The sequence below is a fragment of the Pseudopipra pipra genome, chromosome 11 (assembly GCF_036250125.1).
Source record: "Pseudopipra pipra isolate bDixPip1 chromosome 11, bDixPip1.hap1, whole genome shotgun sequence".
Lineage (NCBI taxonomy): Eukaryota > Metazoa > Chordata > Aves > Passeriformes > Pipridae > Pseudopipra > Pseudopipra pipra.
The window spans coordinates 15,838,994-15,856,420 of NC_087559.1; the positions used below are offsets into that span (position 1 = coordinate 15,838,994).

Consider the following 17,427-nt stretch of genomic DNA (forward strand, 5'->3'; position numbering starts at 1 on the left):
AACATGGTGATGGTCTTCAGAGTGTTTATTCTGCTGGTTAAAACTTTTTCACCATAGAACAGTGGAATCTGACATATTTAAAAAGATTAAAAACTCTGCATCAAAAAAAATCCCTGTTACCTAAACTGGCAGAACAGTTTATTCCTACCTGATGGGTAGGAATAAAGAAGGAAGGGAAGTTTTACCAACAGCTGGACTTTGTCAGTGATGAGACAGAACCAAAGAACTGCATCCTGAGCGAGGCCATCACAGAGTATAACACCAGTTATAAATATGTCCAAGTATCCAACTCAGATCACAACAATATTACTGAAATACTCACCACTTTAGATGGAAGTTTCTGAAACAGTTCACTTATGAGGCGGCCTGATGGGTTTGTGGCAACAGCTACAGCTTCAAGAAGCTGTTCAAGAATTTCCTTCAGGTAACCTGGAGATGACTAATGTAAGAAACAAAGTCACAGTAAATTTTAATAGCAGCCAAAGTGGAATACTTCAAATTGCACTGATATATAGGAACTGGCAGTTCAAACACAGAAAAAATCAGCTACAAAACATGGATGAAACTTTTGAAGACAACACTGTTTATGCATTTAGGTAAAACACCTTAGAAAACTTTAATTTCAGGTTTACACTGCAGACTGTCAGACACACATCACATTGTTAATGAAAACATGAATCCCAACATCACACAGTTCAGACAAGCCCAAACTTCCTCTCATCCTATCTGGCTTGCAAACCACTCCAGGAACAGCTGCACTAACTGAATGGGACACTTGCTGGAAAATTATGTCATCAGATGCAAGGCTTGCCTGCAACAAGCCTCAGTGTTGGCACAATATCAAAAATGCATCATATTATTTCAACTGAACCAGAACCAGGCTTTATCCATATCAGAAAACCTCACTGCTTCTTTTTTTGCTATGCAGAATGAAACACACATACGATGCTGTGAAATTATTAACCAATAAACTTGCATAAGAAATAGCCCTTGGGGCATAATTTAATCATGAAAATATTACTCAGTGCTTTTTCACCCTCTCAGAGTCAGCTGACACACACAGCCATGGCCTCCCCCACCTGCAGCTGTCATGCCCACACTTACTAATTCAGAATTCGCTTGATTGTCGTGTCCTTCCTCCTCATCATCTTCCTCCTCAGCATCACCTTTCTGAACAAACTCATTTTTTGTGCGCAGATACAGCTCCCAGAGTTTGCAGGCAGCTTTATACTCAGGAGAATCGGGCTGCAAAACCAAAGCAAACATTCTGGTCATGACTCAGATCATTCTCATCTGAAGGAAATGTATCAAGTATTTGTTGAAAGGTATTAAATGCAGCTAGTAAACAACAGAAAACCTGGGAAATTCCTGCTTCACTCATTCTTCAACAGAGAAGTTAAGAATCACAATAAGCACTAGAAAATATAACGCCTATCACTCCAAAGCATTTAAGTCTTCAGAAAACTTAGCAATAAAATTACCTGGATTGAGGCTTGGACAAGCCAATTAGATGAACCTGGAGAAATCACTTAGTTTTGCTGAAGCACCAGTATTTAAAACAGACTAAGTATCAATCAAAAATGTGATTTAAGCCAATACTGCTGCCATTGTGTGGTACTTGAAAATTAACTTCTCCAGAAGACTGCCAATAAACATGCCAATATCTCTGAAAGCACTGCAATTATTTACACTCAGCATTAACTGGGAAATTCTAACAAACTTGACAACATGCTCCCAGCTGGGTACACCTCTAGCTGTATGTTTTGGAAGAGCTAAAAGAATTACTCAGAAAATTACCTTCTGTAAATACAGAGTTGGTAGTGGCAGGCAAGCACATGCCTATTAACACCACTACTTCAGAACACCACCCAGAACAAAGAGAGCTTTTCAACTCAAGTATTTTTCTTTCCCTTTCCTCTGTCATTTAAGCTCTATTTCAGGTACTCCTGCTGATATGTCACCTTATTACTGCTGATTACACCCCTCTTACTTCACCCTCTCTATCTCTGACAGCTTGTAATACAAATGAGAAACCAACATGAGAACTGTTCTTAATCTTAAATATTCTCAGCACATTAGACCAGGTGTTGGTTATGAGGAACAGATTTTAAGGGTATTCTGCTCCACATTAATACTCCTTCTGTATTAATGCAAGATTCTCAGAAGTGTGAAACTTGTACTGTGATACAAAAACCCCAAAGGTTTCTGTTCTGCTCTAGCACTGCCAACAAAACACCTGCTGCAATAAAGCCCTTGACAATGAATCACTGTCCCTGGTTTACACGTCCATGGAGCTGTGTGGGGAAGGTAAAAGATGAAAAAAGGGTTATGTTTGTGTGCCACATCTCCAGCTCACAACTCCATAACTATCTGGAAACTTCACCGTTCCTTCATCCCAGAATAATGGACACCTATTTCTATTCTACATACAGGATTTTTATGATGCATAGTTTTAAATCCTCTATTCTGCAGGCAAAGGCAGCACACATTCTGTAAAACTCTGATCGTTCTTTCCTGCCATCAGGTCCTTCTCCCTCACATATAAACCCATTCATGTTGGTTTTTTCATGGTGAGTGCCTTGCAAAGCTCCCAGAGTACACAATGAATCTGGAAACCTTTGTAGTTTTTCTGCTGGAAGCAGAATGTAAAAATGCATTAATCCATAAATCTGTTTTTCAAAAAGCCACACACTCACATTAGCAAAACACACCCTGCTTTTCTGAATGTCACCTGGTTATGCCTGCTGGGTTATTCAGAAAGCATTTGGGATCATCTCCCCAGTCAAAGATACATGAAAGGCAATATTAGCAGGTTTAGATTTGCTGTATCATCTCAGTCACTACACATAATTTCACTGCTTTATGGATTTAAAGTAGCCTTTCATTAAAGAAGGTAAATCCATTTTTTTCCCACTTCTTCACAGAAACTGCAATAAAAACCATTACCATCTAAAATAAAACACACACCCAGTTTGGGGGAATGGCCAGGGGGTTGCAAACTTGTTGAAATACACTGTCATGTGCACTCACAATTTATGATCACTGACCATGAGAATCAATGTGCCTTTTTTCATTTTATTAAGTGGCAAATAGAAGAGAAAGATTCAAAACTCCTGGTGTATGCTTAGGTATAAACATTTCCTTCTGAAGAAAAAAAATTAATCTTTTTCTATTTCAAAAGGTTACCTGGAGTGTGTTGTAAAATGAGAAGGCTTTGACAGAAGAATATTTTTCTCAGTTTATATCTCTATTTTTGCTTTCTATCTCTTTTGGAGAACTACATGAAGATCCTCCCCACATTATTTTATAGTTTTCCACAGAAAAATTGCTATTGTAGGATGTCTTATGGGGATATAGTCAAACTTATGGAAATATATGCAAATAACTGCAATGTGTACTGTTCTCTTACTAGTAATACAGGCTAAATTGAAGAATTTGAACATATCTCTACCCCTTTCACAATGAATTTGAGCCTTTACATGTATTTTCCTCACCTTATAGTAAGCCTTTGCATTGTTAAAGAGGAGCTGGAAATCAGCAGTCAGCACGTTCACATCATCATATTCCTCCATCTTTAGCTTTTGTTGGATTTTCATTAAATCAATTGGCTGAGAAACCACTTCATAATAATCTGGCTGATTCCTGTTGCAGTGACAAAAACAGCCATTAAAATCCAAGAGTAAAACCGAAACCACAGCACTAAAGCTTGTACATGTCTATGACTAAATAAAACAAAGAAATTTCCAACACATTTTTGTTACAGCTAAAATATCTGTCTATTAGTCAGCTTACTTTATATATGTTCTGTTATCATCCTCAATTTTCTGAGTTTAAGATAAAATTCAGTCTCTTACTTATCTAGTGCATTTTCAAGGGTCACTTCCATTAACCTCTCCAAGATATGCCCTAAGTGTTACATTCCACCACTTATGTACAATATTTTATAATCAAAGGCACAGACATCTTAGAAAGGTGCCACAAAAAACATTTTAAATTAATTCAGTGGCTTTTTTTTCCTGAAAAAGGGCACTAATGTTAGCATGTCCCATTGAATAAGGAGATCAAATACTTGGATCAAACACTGCTGTGAAACGATGACAAATGCAGCTTAGATTTTGCACAAATTAATGCTGAAGCATTTATCAATTTCCACCTCACTCCCTGATTCAGTCTCAGGCTGAAGGATTCACCAGGACTGTGCTCTCACCTTCGCTTCGGTGCCCTGATGAAGAGCTCACAGAGGAGCCTTCCCTGCTCATCCTTGTAATCTCTGATGGTGTTGTAGAGCTCATGGCAGACAGCAATCTGAAACACAGCAACAAGGAAGACAGGAAAAAGGAGAACATTTTAAGGAGGCAACAAACCAAATCCTGCTTAAAAAGGTTAAGACAAGCTGCCAATGCACAGCTCTCAAGCAGAAGGGAGAAGCAACTGGAGCACCTCCCACATTAGTAGGATACCTGACAAGTATGCCAGGTATGCAGAATTTTCATTTATTTTTTGAACCCAGGAAGCTTTATTTCAACACTAATTCTAAGTAAAACATCCAAAATGTAAACGAATTCAGCACAATTCTCTCCAAGTTACAGCCATCTATGAAAACAACAGGGGTTCTTCTGCCCTGCAATTAATTAACATTAGATTGCTAACTCAGAGGCATCACAGAAGCTTTGTACACTTGAGCAATCACTGCCTGTGCCATTCCCCACTTATCCTCTCTGCGTTTGCTATGCAGACACAGCTCTCAACTCCAGCAAATTATGATTTCAGCTCCTTCTCCAACATCCTTCCATCTGCTAAAATCATCAGCAGAAAAAGAAAAGCAGAACAGGAAAGAAAAAGATGAAACTGGGGCAACAAGACCAAACCAAAGCTGAATGAGATCCTAAACAAAGCTCAGCCCAGGCAGGAACAGATTCAGACCCAGTGTGCGTGTGCTACATATAATCACCCATTTCACAATCCCAGGGAAGATACGGTATTACCAAGAAAAAAAAGTGTATAATAAGAAGGTACTAACAGGATCTACAGTTGGGAGATTGGAAAGTCTCCTCCTCTTTCTGCTTGGGCCTGGTATGTTTGTGGAGTGATGGGCATCGTCGAAGTCTCCTCCGCTGACGCTGCTGGAAGGCGAGGTAGCTCTTCGCCTCTTGGAACCCATGGAATCCAACTTCTTCTATAATGAAGAGACATGTTCTTAAACTCGTGGCATTGCATCCAGACCCTCTGGGGAGAGCTAACTACAGAACCAGCAGTGCTCTGGAGGAGTTACATATGTTTGCTGTACACTATAGGTCAGTTAAACCACAGATCCAAACACCATTTTTGGGAAAATTCCCAAAAGTAAAGGGAAGTCAAAATGCTCCCACAGCTTTATAGTAACCAAGGGCAGCAAGGTCAGAAACTCTCGGGGTCACAATAATGGGATGAACTTAGTAGCTCTTACCAGAATGTGTTCTTAAACTATCTAAATTTTGATACCCCATCCCATGCATGATAACTAAGCAAGAACCACTGTTTTCGACAAAAAAGCTGTACAGAAACATATGCTCAGTTCTGGTGTGAAAACACGTAATTCCATGTCAAACTAAAAAAAAACAAAACCAAAAAGCAAACAAAAATCAGACCAACTAAACAAAAATGCAAAAAAACCAAACAAAACCAGGAAGAAAACAAATTACAAATGAAAATGGCTACTGAATACCTTGTGTTATAGTTAAGTGGAGAAAAAGGTCTGGACCATCATGGGACCTCCCACTCCCACTTTATGTGTAGGATGAATGGCTCAATCACTGAGAAGCAGAAAAAGCCACCTCCTCTTTCAGCCACAGTTTTCCATTTACCAACACAAACAGTGACAAAAGAACAACCACCATGCAACAACTACGGTAATTTACGGAACAAGCTGTTGGCTCTTTCCCAACTTCCACTGACAGCATCAGAAAAATATCTTTATTTGTGGCTATCTCAAAGGCTGAAGACAGAAAGATGCATCTAATCCAGCCCATACCCATTTTCCAACCAAATCAAGGAATTTTCCTCTAGGAAGCTGCTGTTACTCAGCTGATTTACAGGGTATGGCAGCACAACGTAACCACATTAAAGCATTTATGTCACAGTCAAGTCCAAGCACACAAATGAGATGAATAAGGCAGGAATAACTTAACAGCAAAAAGAAAAACAAAAGGCTAAGGCAGAGGAATGGAGACACAATCAATAATTTACCAGATTTACCAGAGTAGAACCAGCACCTCGAAAAGCCAGTCTCCTCATAGTGTCTGATGGCCAAGCACAGATACTGGGAGAAGATGACACTCTAAGAGTAGCAGACCAGTAATGGTGTTAGTACAGCCAGAACTGGAAGACAAGAAGAAGGAAAGAGAGAGAGAGAAGAAAATTGAGAGTAGATAGATAAAGAATAACTTGGATAATTACAGCGACAGAGGAAAAAAAGCAAGAAACAGAAGGTAACTTTTTTTAGCCCAGCAGAAACTCTACAAAGTAATTTTGTACACAGAATGCCAGACACTTCTGTCATTTTCACACAAAAATACATTTCTCTAATGTTCCTGAATACATATTACAGATTTCACAGCCACTTGCTGGAGAATGATTCATCGAGCAGAGCAGAGAGTAAACATAAGTGATATCTGACCTGAGAGTAAAAACCAGAAAGCAGTAAAAGTTACAGAATGCAAAGTACCGCAGTGCTTATAACAATAACAACGTCATCTTAAGGTCGAGAAACATTTCATAAACTCCACAGTGATGATGCATCTCCATCACTCTCCAGAGTGGCTTTTTGTCCTCAGAACTAAGCAATATCAAGTATCCAGCCACACAGGCTCACTAAAGATATTCTCTTTCAATCCCTAAGCAGTCTCGAAGCCTTATTTTTTTTCCCCCATAAATTCCATGTGAAACACACAGAACCATTTTATGGCAAAATATTTGCTTCTATGGAGTTTATCCAACCACTGCCCTCAATCAAACCCCAGAGAGACCCTTTTCCTGTTCAGCACTCTGGACATTTTCATAACACAGACATGCAGAGAAACTCTGTGCTTTATTAGCAGGCAATTCATCTTGGGAACAATCAGCCTCTTGCTTTGGCACTGCCTCCAACTTCTGTCAAAGGGCTACAGTCTGGAATGGCCAACACCAGGCATGCTGGTGGGCAGGCTGATAGGAAACACCAGTCCTAATGTGGAAAAAAGGCAGGAGGGACCACGTCTGGTTCAACTAGGAACCCAACAGTACACTCAGTCCAATTCCACCCTGAAATAAAGATTTGGGGACCTTCCAACCAGCATCTGCCTCCAAAGTGCACAGTAGCTTCTCCACATCCACGACCCAAGGCATGAATGCCATACGCTCTCTCTCAGCCATACACTGACACTGGTGACCACCTGTGTGATCCAGACACCCTGAGCACACTGTGCACAGCCTCCAAAACGCATTTTTCTCTTCCAAAAACCATGCAAAACACACATCAGTCTGGACAACAATGTGAATACTCAGTGAGGGATCTGCTTAAGCAAAACTCCTACGAAACGTGAGGCTCCTAAATGCAACCTTCCCTCGAGATCTCCACGATCACAAACACAGAAATATATTGTTTTGCTTAAGAACACGACTCCTAGAGTCTCTTCTGCAGTCTAGCTGTGAAGCCAACTTCTGAGTTGGCTCACAAGTCTCAACAGTCACACCAAGAATCTCCACCTCCAGTGCAACAGGAGCTTGAGCATCTTCTCGGGAATCGCTCCCACCACCCGTAAAAATGTCACAAAGGCACAGGCAGCTCCACGAGAAATGCTTTGGCCACCACTAACTCACAAGTGCACCGCTACACACCCAACAGGTGGAGGGCTGTCTCTCCCAAAGCTGCACCAGACTGAGCACCACAAGTGTTACCCTCTCTCACCTCACCACACGGACAAGTTTTACGCACATCTGACACAACACGCTTAAAACAAGCTGGTGCGTTCTAGCACTCATTTCATTTTCTGCCTCCGTGTAGAGAAGAGCTAGAAGCCCACAGATACCGCGGGTATCGTTATCGGAGTCTCCCACGTTTCAACAGAAACACTGAACGCGGTAAATTTCGCCAAGGGAACAAGGGCGGCAAACGCGTCCAAATTCCCCCGGTTACCGATCCCATTGAAACCTGCAACGGGACGGGACGGGGGGACGGCGGGAACCAGACCCTGTAACAGGACCGAGCCGGGGAAGGCGCGAGTGGCCGCACACCCATCGACAACAAACCGGGATAACAAACAAAGAGCCAGACACACAATTCCCGCGGAGCGCCCCGACCGCCTGCCGGGAGGAGCGGCAGACAAAGAAAACACCTGGGCTGGCACCGGGCCCACGGGACGGCGGTGCCGCCCCGACCCGCGCTGCCACAGCACCGGGCGGGACCCGCGCCCGGCGCCGGGACCCCGGGCCCGGGGACAGCGCGCGGGCCCGGCCCGGACACGGGAACACGACGGGAACACGGCGGGCACACGGCCGGCACAGCGGCGCGGCCCAGCGCCAGCGAGTGGGTGATAGGGAACAGGCGGCGCTCGGCGCCCCGGGCCCGGTGCGGCGGGGCCGCTGCGCGCTCGGGCGGCGCCGCCACCGCCGCCGCCACACAAAGGGAGGCAGCGGCCTCCAGGCTCCGGCCCGCGCCTTCCCCCCCGCGCCGCTCACCCCGCCGGCTCCGCTCCGCGTGCCGCCGCCGCCGCGGGCAGCCCCGGTGGGTGCGCGGGGTCCGCCCGGCCCGGCCCGTCCCGCCGGTACCGCCCGCACCGACACTGCCGCCGCTGCCGCAAAGCGCGCCACGGCCCGCGCGACACAACCCCCCCCACGGCGGGCCAGCGCCGGCGCGCTTTACGGCAGCGCCCGGGAGGCGGGAGCACGTGGCGGCGCCATGAGGAGACCGAGTGAGGGGCGGGAAGGGGCACCGGGAATGGGCACCGGGAACAGCGCCAGACGGCGCCCTAGGGGCCGGGGGGGCGGGGGAGGGAGGCGGCGCGGCACCGCGGGGCCGCCCCCGGCCGAGCGAGCGACAGGGGCCCAGGGCGGGGGAATGGGACAGCAGAGCTGGAGGGAACGGCGGGGGTATGGGGCACCGGGAGAGGGGAATCGGACACCGGGACGGCGGAATCGAACATGGGGCTGGAGGGAATGGCGGGGGATGCGGGCACCGGAGCTCGGCCGTGTCCCCGGGCGGGCGGGGTGTGTGTGTCGGTACCCGGCGATCCCAGTACCCGGCGATCCCGGTACCCGGCGATCCCGGTACCCGGCGATCCCGGTACCCGGCGATCCCGGTACACGGCGATCCTGGTACACGGTGATCCCGGTGCGTTGCAGAGCTGAGGAAGGCGAGCAAGAGGCTGAGCTGCCACAAGCGCTACAAGATCCAGAAGAAGGTGAGTCCCGACGGTGCGGGATAGGGGAACGGAGGGGGGTCTGCTGCAAATTAAAACTCCATGTTAACTAGTTTAACGCTAAAAGCATTTTTATAGAACATTGAAAGCATTTTTTGGTGTTATTTTAGAAATATGTTGCGCGCCTACATGTACACAGTAAGGGTATTGTATTGCATATTAAAGAGTCTGGGCTTCAGTGAGGAATTTGTTTTCCAGTGTAGGTTTTATGTATCTTTATGTTTTACATTGTTTTTCGCTGGTGCATTGAAGTGTAGCTTTACGATGACACATTATGCAGTCAAACCACCTCGGGCAGGTCAGAAATGCTCTGGTTTTTACTCTTTAAGTTTTTTTTTGGGGGGGGGGGGGGGGCTTAGACTGAGCAAGTGTTCTTGTTCCTGTCTCCAGATCAGAGAACACCACCGAAAGGTCAGGAAGGAGGCCAAGAAACGTGGGCACAAAAAGCCCAAGAAAGATCCCGGAGTTCCCAGCACTGCACCGTTCAAGGAAGAGCTTCTACGGGAGGCAGAGCAAAGAAAGCAGAGGGTAAAATACAGCTTGTGGCAAAGAGGACAAGAACTGAGACCATTCCTGCCTTCAAGGAAGCTTTGTGTGTGCACCAGAGGTGCAGTTGTGGTAGACTGTAGGTGGTCCTGGTAGACACATACTTTGGAAAAATAATATCTTTATTTCCAGGATTGTACAGTGTGTGCAACAGTTGGCTCTTTTATTTTTAACCTTCTTTTTCTCGCTGTACATATTAACATGCTGGAAGAGTCATTTTTAATGTGCTCCAGATTGCTTGCAATGGTAAGATGCATGGATGTGCTAAAAATTAAATCCTGGCACGATGTGATTATACAGCAAATAAGGATCTGCTGTCTGCAGCGTGGAGTAATGTGGCATGGGAGCAGCACAGTTGTAGTGGTTGCTGCACAATTGTTATTTTGGGGTCAGGCTAATGGCTGGTTGCCTCTGGTTTTGAGGCAGTTGAAGGCAACAGTACTCTTTTCAGGGTAGGATGCAAAAAAAACGTGTCCCAGTGTCACTTGGACAGCCAGGACTTCTAATTGACCTGTCTCAGGAACTTGGGTCAGACATAGGCAAATGGGGAGAAAGAACAGTCTTCCTTACCACCTTCAAAAATGTTTTATCTGGCTTGGATTTTGTTTGCAATCAGCTTGAAGAACTGAAACAAAAGCAGAAGCTCAACAGACAGAAAGAACATGAAAAGAAGAGGAAGCTGGAAGCTAAAAAGAAGGCAGAAGCTAAAAAGAAGGGAAAGGTAGGTGTCCTGTATGACTTTGATTCTGTGAAGCTTATAAAAGTCACTCTGAAAGTGCACCTTCCCAAGCAGGATGTTACATGTTACATTTTCATGCTGTGTACGCACACAAGTATTTACTCTAATACTTATTTAAATAATTTGCTTTTGGTTTTATTTGCCTTCAGGAATCCTCTGGCAAATCTAAAGGAAAGACTAAAAAACCTGTGAATAAAAATTCAAAGAAATCGTTCTGCAGGGAGCTCAACAAGGTGAAGTGCTTCAGCTATCTTTATATAATTTGATGAGAGTCAGCAATGAGACCACTTGTTATTTTCCTTTCTTTGGCATTACTGTGCAGCTGCTGGAGAGTATAAAGGTTGTCTGTGATAAACATCAACACTTACGGGATTTTACAACAGTGTTTAGAACACAGTAACTTTTGTTGTCATCTGGTGTGTGATACCTTATTTGAGAGTCTTGTCTTGTTTCTAACCCAGGTGCTTGAGGCCTCAGATGTGGTTCTGGAGGTTTTAGATGCGAGAGATCCGATGGGCTGCCGGTGTCCTCAGCTGGAGCAAGCTGTCCTTTGCTCTGGAGGAAACAAAAAGCTGCTGTTGGTTCTGAACAAAATTGGTAAGAAACACAGGTTTTCTCCAAGTGTTACTTGGTCACTGTGTGGTTCTGTGGTAGGTGAGCTATGAAGAAGATTTTAAAGGAATCTGAGATTCCATTGAAGACATTTGTTCCAACTCTGAGCTGACTAAAAAACCTGGAAATTATTGACTTACCAACAGCTAAAAAAACAGAAAATAAAATAGCAAGAGCAAAGGGAACTTTGTATTAGAGTAGCCCTTGCAGGGATCGTGGGATAATCAATCACAGAGCATCACTCTGTATCATATACAGTCTTTTAGCAAGACCCCAGCCTTAAAAACCTAATACAGGGGCCAAAAATGTAATTGGGATGTGTTCTGCTTAAGGCAGGAAAAGGAGACACTGGGTGCCTTTGGGGAACATACCTGGTACTTTAGTAGCATTTTCAGCCAAACACTATTTGTCATAAAGGAACATCCTAAATGGACAAAATGTGGCCTGATTTCTAATTCCTCATCAGATTTCCTACACACAGTGATATTTAAGATCCACAAGAGTGAAAGAACTCCTCTTTTTTTCCAGATTTAGTGCCAAAGGACAACTTAGAGAAATGGTTGAATTATTTGAAGAAGGAGCTTCCAACAGTTGCTTTTAAATCAGCAACGTTGATGAAAGGCAAGACTATGGTAAGAGCACTGCAGGCTGTCTCATGAGTGAGTTGTGTGTTTGCAATCATGCATGTTGAAGCATGTTGAGGAACAGGAACTCTTTCTTTAAAATTCCTTTTCCCCTTGTTTGATTACACTGCTGTGACTGATGGATATGCCTTTACACTTCAGCTGAGCTTTGCAGTACAGTGGGGGGGGTTCTTGCCACTGAAATTACAGTAGATTGATAAATCTAGATCAATAAACAGAATATACATATTTTATCTTCCTAAATAGCTCCTGACCATGGGTTTTTTTGCCTTTGAATGCTGTAGCAGGAACAGGTCACAAAAAGACGTGCACGTGTTGATTTATCAGAGCTCTCTCAGCGTTTTGGAACCAAGTGCCTTTTGAAACTTCTTCAAGAGCACGGCAAGACTCAAAACAAAGCCATTCAGGTTGGGGTAGTAGGTGAGTGGTTTTGGACAGACAGGAGGAGTTTCCTTCTCCTCCCGTAAAGCTTTGGGGTCCTGTGTTACAAACTGGGTGAAACTGCTAACACAGGGTTTGCTAAGGGGCTTTCTAGTCATTGTGTCAGTGTGAGAAATGAGGATACACACTTTGTCTTACTTCTGTAGTGAAGACTTCAGATCCAACTCTGATCTCACACTTATGATGCACCTTAGCAAAGACACTTGGAAGACGGAGTTTTGATCAGTGTTATTTAACTTACAAGGGTTTATGTGATTTCCTTCAGGTTTCCCTAACGTGGGAAAGAGCAGCATAATCAACAGTCTCAAAGGAGCACGTGCTTGCAATGTTAGCACAGCAAGAGGTGTTACCAAGTAAGTTGAGTGTGATAAAAGCTGTTCCTTTCTCTGTTTGTTGTGTTCCACTTACCTTGAGTTTTGTTTGTGTACAGCTTCCATCCATTGGGTGCAAAATATGCACTTGTGTGCAGTTTTAAATGCACACTTCAATTTGCAAGATAAAAGATGTTGATCTGTGTGATGGAAGCTCTCACCAGAGGATACATTGTATAAACTTACTTTTTGTGGGTTTAGATTTCTGTCCTGCACAAAGCACATGATGACAAAACACTGAAGCTGAGTCTGTGTGAAGTCCATTCAATCCAACACTGAGCTTTGTGTCTTACATCCCTCCCCATCACTACTCCTTCACTGATCATCCACTCACGGTGCATTTCTCTCTGAACAGGTCCATGCAAATTGTGCACATTGATAAGCAGACAAAGATGTTGGACAGTCCAAGTATAATTGCAGATCCTTCCAACAGTGCCCTGGCTCTGGCCTTGAGAAGTATCATAGACACTGAAGAACCAGGCTCAGCAGATATGCTTGAAGCAGTAAATGCCATTATAAATAACTGCAGTAAGCAGCAGGTGAGCTTCATCTTTTTCCACATCTCTCACTGCATTTCACTTCTCTGTAGGTTTCTTAGGCCCAATAATGAAAGTTCCTTTCACTTCAGCTAATTCTGGTAGTTTCTGCACTGCTTTCTTCTAACCATGCAGAGTAGCAGTGCTAAGTGTGATCCTTCATCCTTACCAAGAGAAGGCAGAACAGCATGCTGTGATCCTGACAGCCAGAGTGTTATCCCAGTAATGTTTCTGATTTTTAAACAAACCTGCTTTTAAGATCTCATCACAGTATTACAGAGTGAAAAATGATGATATTCTTTCTGTATCCTATTGTTACAGTGAAGACCTCAGATCCAACTCTGATTTCACTCAAATTAACCTAAGCCTAATTCCCATTCAGTGACTGTTTTCACAGACCAGTGCTCTGTCTCTGTACACCCACTAGTTTGGGTGAATGCAAAGGAGTTTGTTGGTGAAGAAGTCGTTTTGTAATGTTTACTCCCACATGCAAGAGAAAAACAGCTCTTCACACTCTCATTTGTCATCATTGTAATGCAATTTGATTTGCTCTTTTATTCCTAAAACTAAGAGAAAGGTGGGTCTCTCTGAATAGGCCATTTTCTTTTGCCCTAGGTAATGATGCGCTACAATATGCCAGATTTCAGGAACCCTGAGGAGTTTTTATCTTTACTTGCTCAGAAGAGGGGCATGCTGAAAAAGGGAGGTGTTCCTGATGTAGAAAATGTAGCTAAATTAGTGCTCTGTGACTGGACAGGGTATGTATGCTGTGAACTTTGCTCTGTGCTGCTCACCTTTTTCATGTTGTTAATTGAGCACAGCAGAAACTCCAAGTCATGCAAAGCAGTTAGAAAGGAGAGCCTTTCCTTTTTTCCATTTTTTTCCCTTGATTTCTCACATTTTACTTTGGTAAAGAGCTGGATTGGCCCACAGAGTTAGGGAATGCCATCCATGGATAATTTTCTAAAGTTGTGAGGGATACATGACAAAAGTCAAAGCCTGTTGCACGTTACTCCATAGCCAGTTTGCTGACTTATGCTGTAACTCTCTTAGGGAAATTCGCCTTCCTCTCAAATACCAAGTCCATGTAGTTCTCTTCTACACAGGAAAGGATGTGGCAAATCTTCTGTGGAAATTTATGGTGATTCCTGTATTCTGAGGGTGGGAACAAATGTAACTCAGAATCAGTAATTGACTGTGAATTTTTCTCTTGGTCAAGTTGTTCAGCAGCTTTTACAGCTCATGATTATACAGGCAGGTGATTTGTGGTGACAATGTATGCCACTTCTTTTCCCTTTCAGGAGTGGGCAATCCACTTAATACTGTTGACAACTTCAGAGTCAAATTTAAATAGCTATTAAACTGCTATAAACAGCTAACAGTACATGAGTATTTAGGTTGAGAAGTTTCAGAGCTTTGTGCTCTGGGTTTTATTTTTAAATACAGTGATTTAACTATGTTATCTTTAGTTAGTTTTTAATGCTGATTTTTATTTCCCAGAGGCAAAATAAGCTACCACTCAGAACCTCCAGGATCTCAGACACCACCACCATATCTTACAGAACAAAAAATAGCTGAAATGCAGGAGGGCTTTAATTTAAAGAACTTAGAAGAAGAAAACAGCAACACTGTTCAAGGTAGGACTGTTACTGTGATACACTACTGGGTTGGAAGGGACTTTAAAGATCATCTCACTCCAACCCCCCTGCCATGGGCAGGGGCACCTCCCACTACAGCAGGCTGCTCAGAGCCCCATCCAACCTGGCCTTGAACACTTCTAGGGATGGGGAAGCCACAGCTTTTCTGGGCAACCTGTGCCAATGCCTCACCATCCTCACAGGGAAGATATTTTTCCTAATATCTAATCTAAACTTACTTAAGTAAACTTACCTATACTCAAATCCAAGATTTTCAGCTCCTAGCAGTCTCAGAATTGTCCTTTGTTCTGCCTGCCTATGTGGGAGTGCTACATGGCAGGGAGGGGGCAAGACTAAAATGTGTCCTCTCAGGGTTGGCATTACACCTGGTGCTGTCTGACTGGGACTTAACAGACACTTAACTATGTCTTTGCCAGCTTTAAAATACCCCACTCCAGCAAGCAGCATTATTTTCCAGTCAGCTGGTATGGCAAATGGGACAATAGAGGAAAGTAAAGTGATAGAGGAAGGATCAGAGTGGAAAAACATGGAAAGAACCGAGGAGGAGGAAGAAGAAGAAGAAGAGGAGGAAGAGGAAGAAGAAGAGGAGGGATTTACAGAAAGCGATGATGATGATGATGTGGAAGAAGACGAAGAAGAAAATGATGTCGAAGAGGTAAATTAAGGTTTCTACCTGTTTAGATCCTGACACCAAGAACCCAGTCAGTGTCTTGCTGTGAAGTGAGGCACTGGAGACACTGGTTGTAATCAAAAGTGTTATCCCAGTAGTGTTTCTGATTTTTAAACAATCCTGCTTTTAAGATCTCATCACAGTATCACAGAGTGAAAAATTATGATATTCTTTCTGTATCCTATTGTTACAGTGAAGACCTCAGATCCAACTCTGATTTCACTCAAATTAACCTAAGCCTAATTGGCTTAGGGTTGGGCTGTTTTCCTCAATTAAGGACACAATATTGTTCCAAGTCAGTTGCCTGAGCAGTGTGTTTCTAACCAACTGTACAAGGGGACACCCACATCATCCTCAGGGTCTGCTGGGTTTCATTTGCATGGGAGATTTCATTAGTGATGTTTGAATAACACACCTCTGATGTCTCTGACTTGTAGGAAAGCAAAGTTCAGGTCACCAGGAAAGCAAAGCTTGGAAAACAACAAGCAAACCCTACAAATTCAGAGGAGCAGATGGCAGGTCTGTATTAAGAACTCTGGCTTCAAGGATGGCCTCTGGTACTCCAGCACTTGCACTGGTGTCACTAACACATGATTTTCTCTTCTCAGAAGGTGAACATTCCACTTGCCTGTCCTTCAGCTTAGATAAGCCAGCAGAGGAGGATGATGCCTATGATTTTAATACAGACTATGTGTAGCAATCAGGTGTGATGGCACTGTTTGGACACTCTTACTACTGGCCTTCAGAACAGCCCTGAAGACTTGAGTTGCAGCAGAAGTGGAGGAATGCTGCACACCAGAGCTGCTGCAAAGACTCACAATTATTGCTGCATCAAATAATGTATATAGTAGTGCATATCCCTTGATGGTTCCAGATTTTATACAGTCTGGGAAACTGCCTGTTATTCGGCTTTAAGTCGTAAAGTTTATTTCCTGTAATAAATCCTATTTAAAAAAATTCCTAATATGCCGAGTCAGTCTGTTCACTTTGTCTTATAAAAAGATGTTTCAAAAGGATAAATGGTTTGTCCTTTTCACTGCAAAACAGTGGTAAATCTTTAATTCTAGTCATGTTCAAGCAACTCAATTTCAAGATAAGTTTTCATTCCTGCATCAAATTTAATTGCTTTTCCTAGAGGATTACAAGAACTGCATCCCTAGAGCCTGACTTCAGACAGTAACTTTTCAGTGTATTTTTGCAAAACTTGTAAAACTTTAATAAGTAAAAAGTGGCTAAAAAATGGTCCTTATTTGAGCTAGACATAAGGTATTTTAATCTGTTCTGGACCTTCACAGGGAAAAGTAACAGATTACATTAGTAACCCTCCTTCACTGGGGAACAAGGTGCTTATTCTTACAGTGCTCTTGAACAAAAGAGTTATTTCCTGGTGACACCTGTCATATCTGGCCAAGAACTTTTAAATATAAAGCAAAACACTGCCCTGTGCAGTCAAGGTGTGTTACTGTGCTCAGCCTGTAGCAGAACTGGGATAGCAAGAGAATTGCCAAGAGGCCCTACAGCTGCTCCAAGAATTAAACATTTAGAATAAATGCCTCATATTGAGCATCTTCATCCTATGAATCTGTTTTCTTCCTATTAGGTCTGATTTCTGTGTTCTTTAGGGAAAACAAACCTATCTTAAAGGTATCCTGAGGCATAGTCCTTATAAGGCAGCTCAAAAAGGTGTCAAGTGTAGACACAAACAGATGGAGTTTCTTTAAGCCTGCTCAAACACAGCCTGCTCATCTGAATTAAGTTGGTGCCAGCTGATCCAGT

General features: G+C 43.4%; 2 protein-coding genes and 4 non-coding genes across 22 annotated transcripts in view; 5 read left to right on the plus strand and 1 right to left on the minus strand.

The window, feature by feature from the left end:
* Window positions 1-8,801, minus strand: part of PBRM1 (polybromo 1) — a 57,513-nt gene extending 48,712 nt beyond the window's left edge. For 7 of the 17 annotated variants that reach the window (XM_064667813.1, XM_064667806.1, XM_064667814.1 and 4 more), the window contains exons 1-7: window positions 8,695-8,781; window positions 6,226-6,357; window positions 5,021-5,176; window positions 4,208-4,305; window positions 3,495-3,642; window positions 1,105-1,245; window positions 323-439 (exon numbers count right to left, since the gene is read on the minus strand). In XM_064667813.1, the coding sequence (XP_064523883.1) occupies window positions 323-439; window positions 1,105-1,245; window positions 3,495-3,642; window positions 4,208-4,305; window positions 5,021-5,176; window positions 6,226-6,273 (708 nt within the window). In that variant the 5' untranslated portion in view covers window positions 6,274-6,357; window positions 8,695-8,781. Of the gene's footprint in view, window positions 1-322; window positions 440-1,104; window positions 1,246-3,494; window positions 3,643-4,207; window positions 4,306-5,020; window positions 5,177-6,225; window positions 6,358-8,694 lie in introns of all 17 variants that reach the window. The other 10 variants (XM_064667818.1, XM_064667807.1, XM_064667815.1 and 7 more) reach the window with 5 other exon arrangements.
* A 33-nt stretch (window positions 8,802-8,834) lies between these two features.
* GNL3 (G protein nucleolar 3) lies at window positions 8,835-16,615 on the plus strand. The gene is made up of 15 exons (XM_064667825.1): window positions 8,835-8,927; window positions 9,358-9,416; window positions 9,825-9,962; window positions 10,597-10,701; window positions 10,869-10,952; window positions 11,181-11,316; window positions 11,860-11,963; window positions 12,260-12,395; window positions 12,682-12,769; window positions 13,143-13,326; window positions 13,939-14,081; window positions 14,824-14,960; window positions 15,398-15,636; window positions 16,089-16,170; window positions 16,260-16,615. Exons 1-15 carry the CDS (start codon window positions 8,915-8,917, stop codon window positions 16,346-16,348), a joined length of 1,737 nt encoding a protein of 578 aa, XP_064523895.1. The 5' UTR covers window positions 8,835-8,914; the 3' UTR covers window positions 16,349-16,615.
* On the plus strand, window positions 11,376-11,451 carry LOC135420563 (small nucleolar RNA SNORD19). The gene has a single exon (XR_010433601.1). It is a non-coding gene; the product is annotated as a small nucleolar RNA SNORD19 (small nucleolar RNA).
* LOC135420564 (small nucleolar RNA SNORD19) lies at window positions 12,526-12,599 on the plus strand. The gene has a single exon (XR_010433602.1). It is a non-coding gene; the product is annotated as a small nucleolar RNA SNORD19 (small nucleolar RNA).
* On the plus strand, window positions 12,999-13,076 carry LOC135420566 (small nucleolar RNA SNORD69). The gene has a single exon (XR_010433604.1). It is a non-coding gene; the product is annotated as a small nucleolar RNA SNORD69 (small nucleolar RNA).
* On the plus strand, window positions 13,606-13,681 carry LOC135420565 (small nucleolar RNA SNORD19). The gene has a single exon (XR_010433603.1). It is a non-coding gene; the product is annotated as a small nucleolar RNA SNORD19 (small nucleolar RNA).
* Window positions 16,616-17,427: the final 812 nt, after the last annotated feature.

Bases quoted from the DNA above. Each gene is read 5' to 3' on its own strand.
- GNL3 (XM_064667825.1), top strand. The intron at 10,953-11,180 runs GTGAAGTGCTTC...TTTCTAACCCAG, and splicing joins TCTGCAGGGAGCTCAACAAG to GTGCTTGAGGCCTCAGATGT. The intron at 12,770-13,142 runs GTAAGTTGAGTG...CTCTCTGAACAG, and splicing joins ACAGCAAGAGGTGTTACCAA to GTCCATGCAAATTGTGCACA.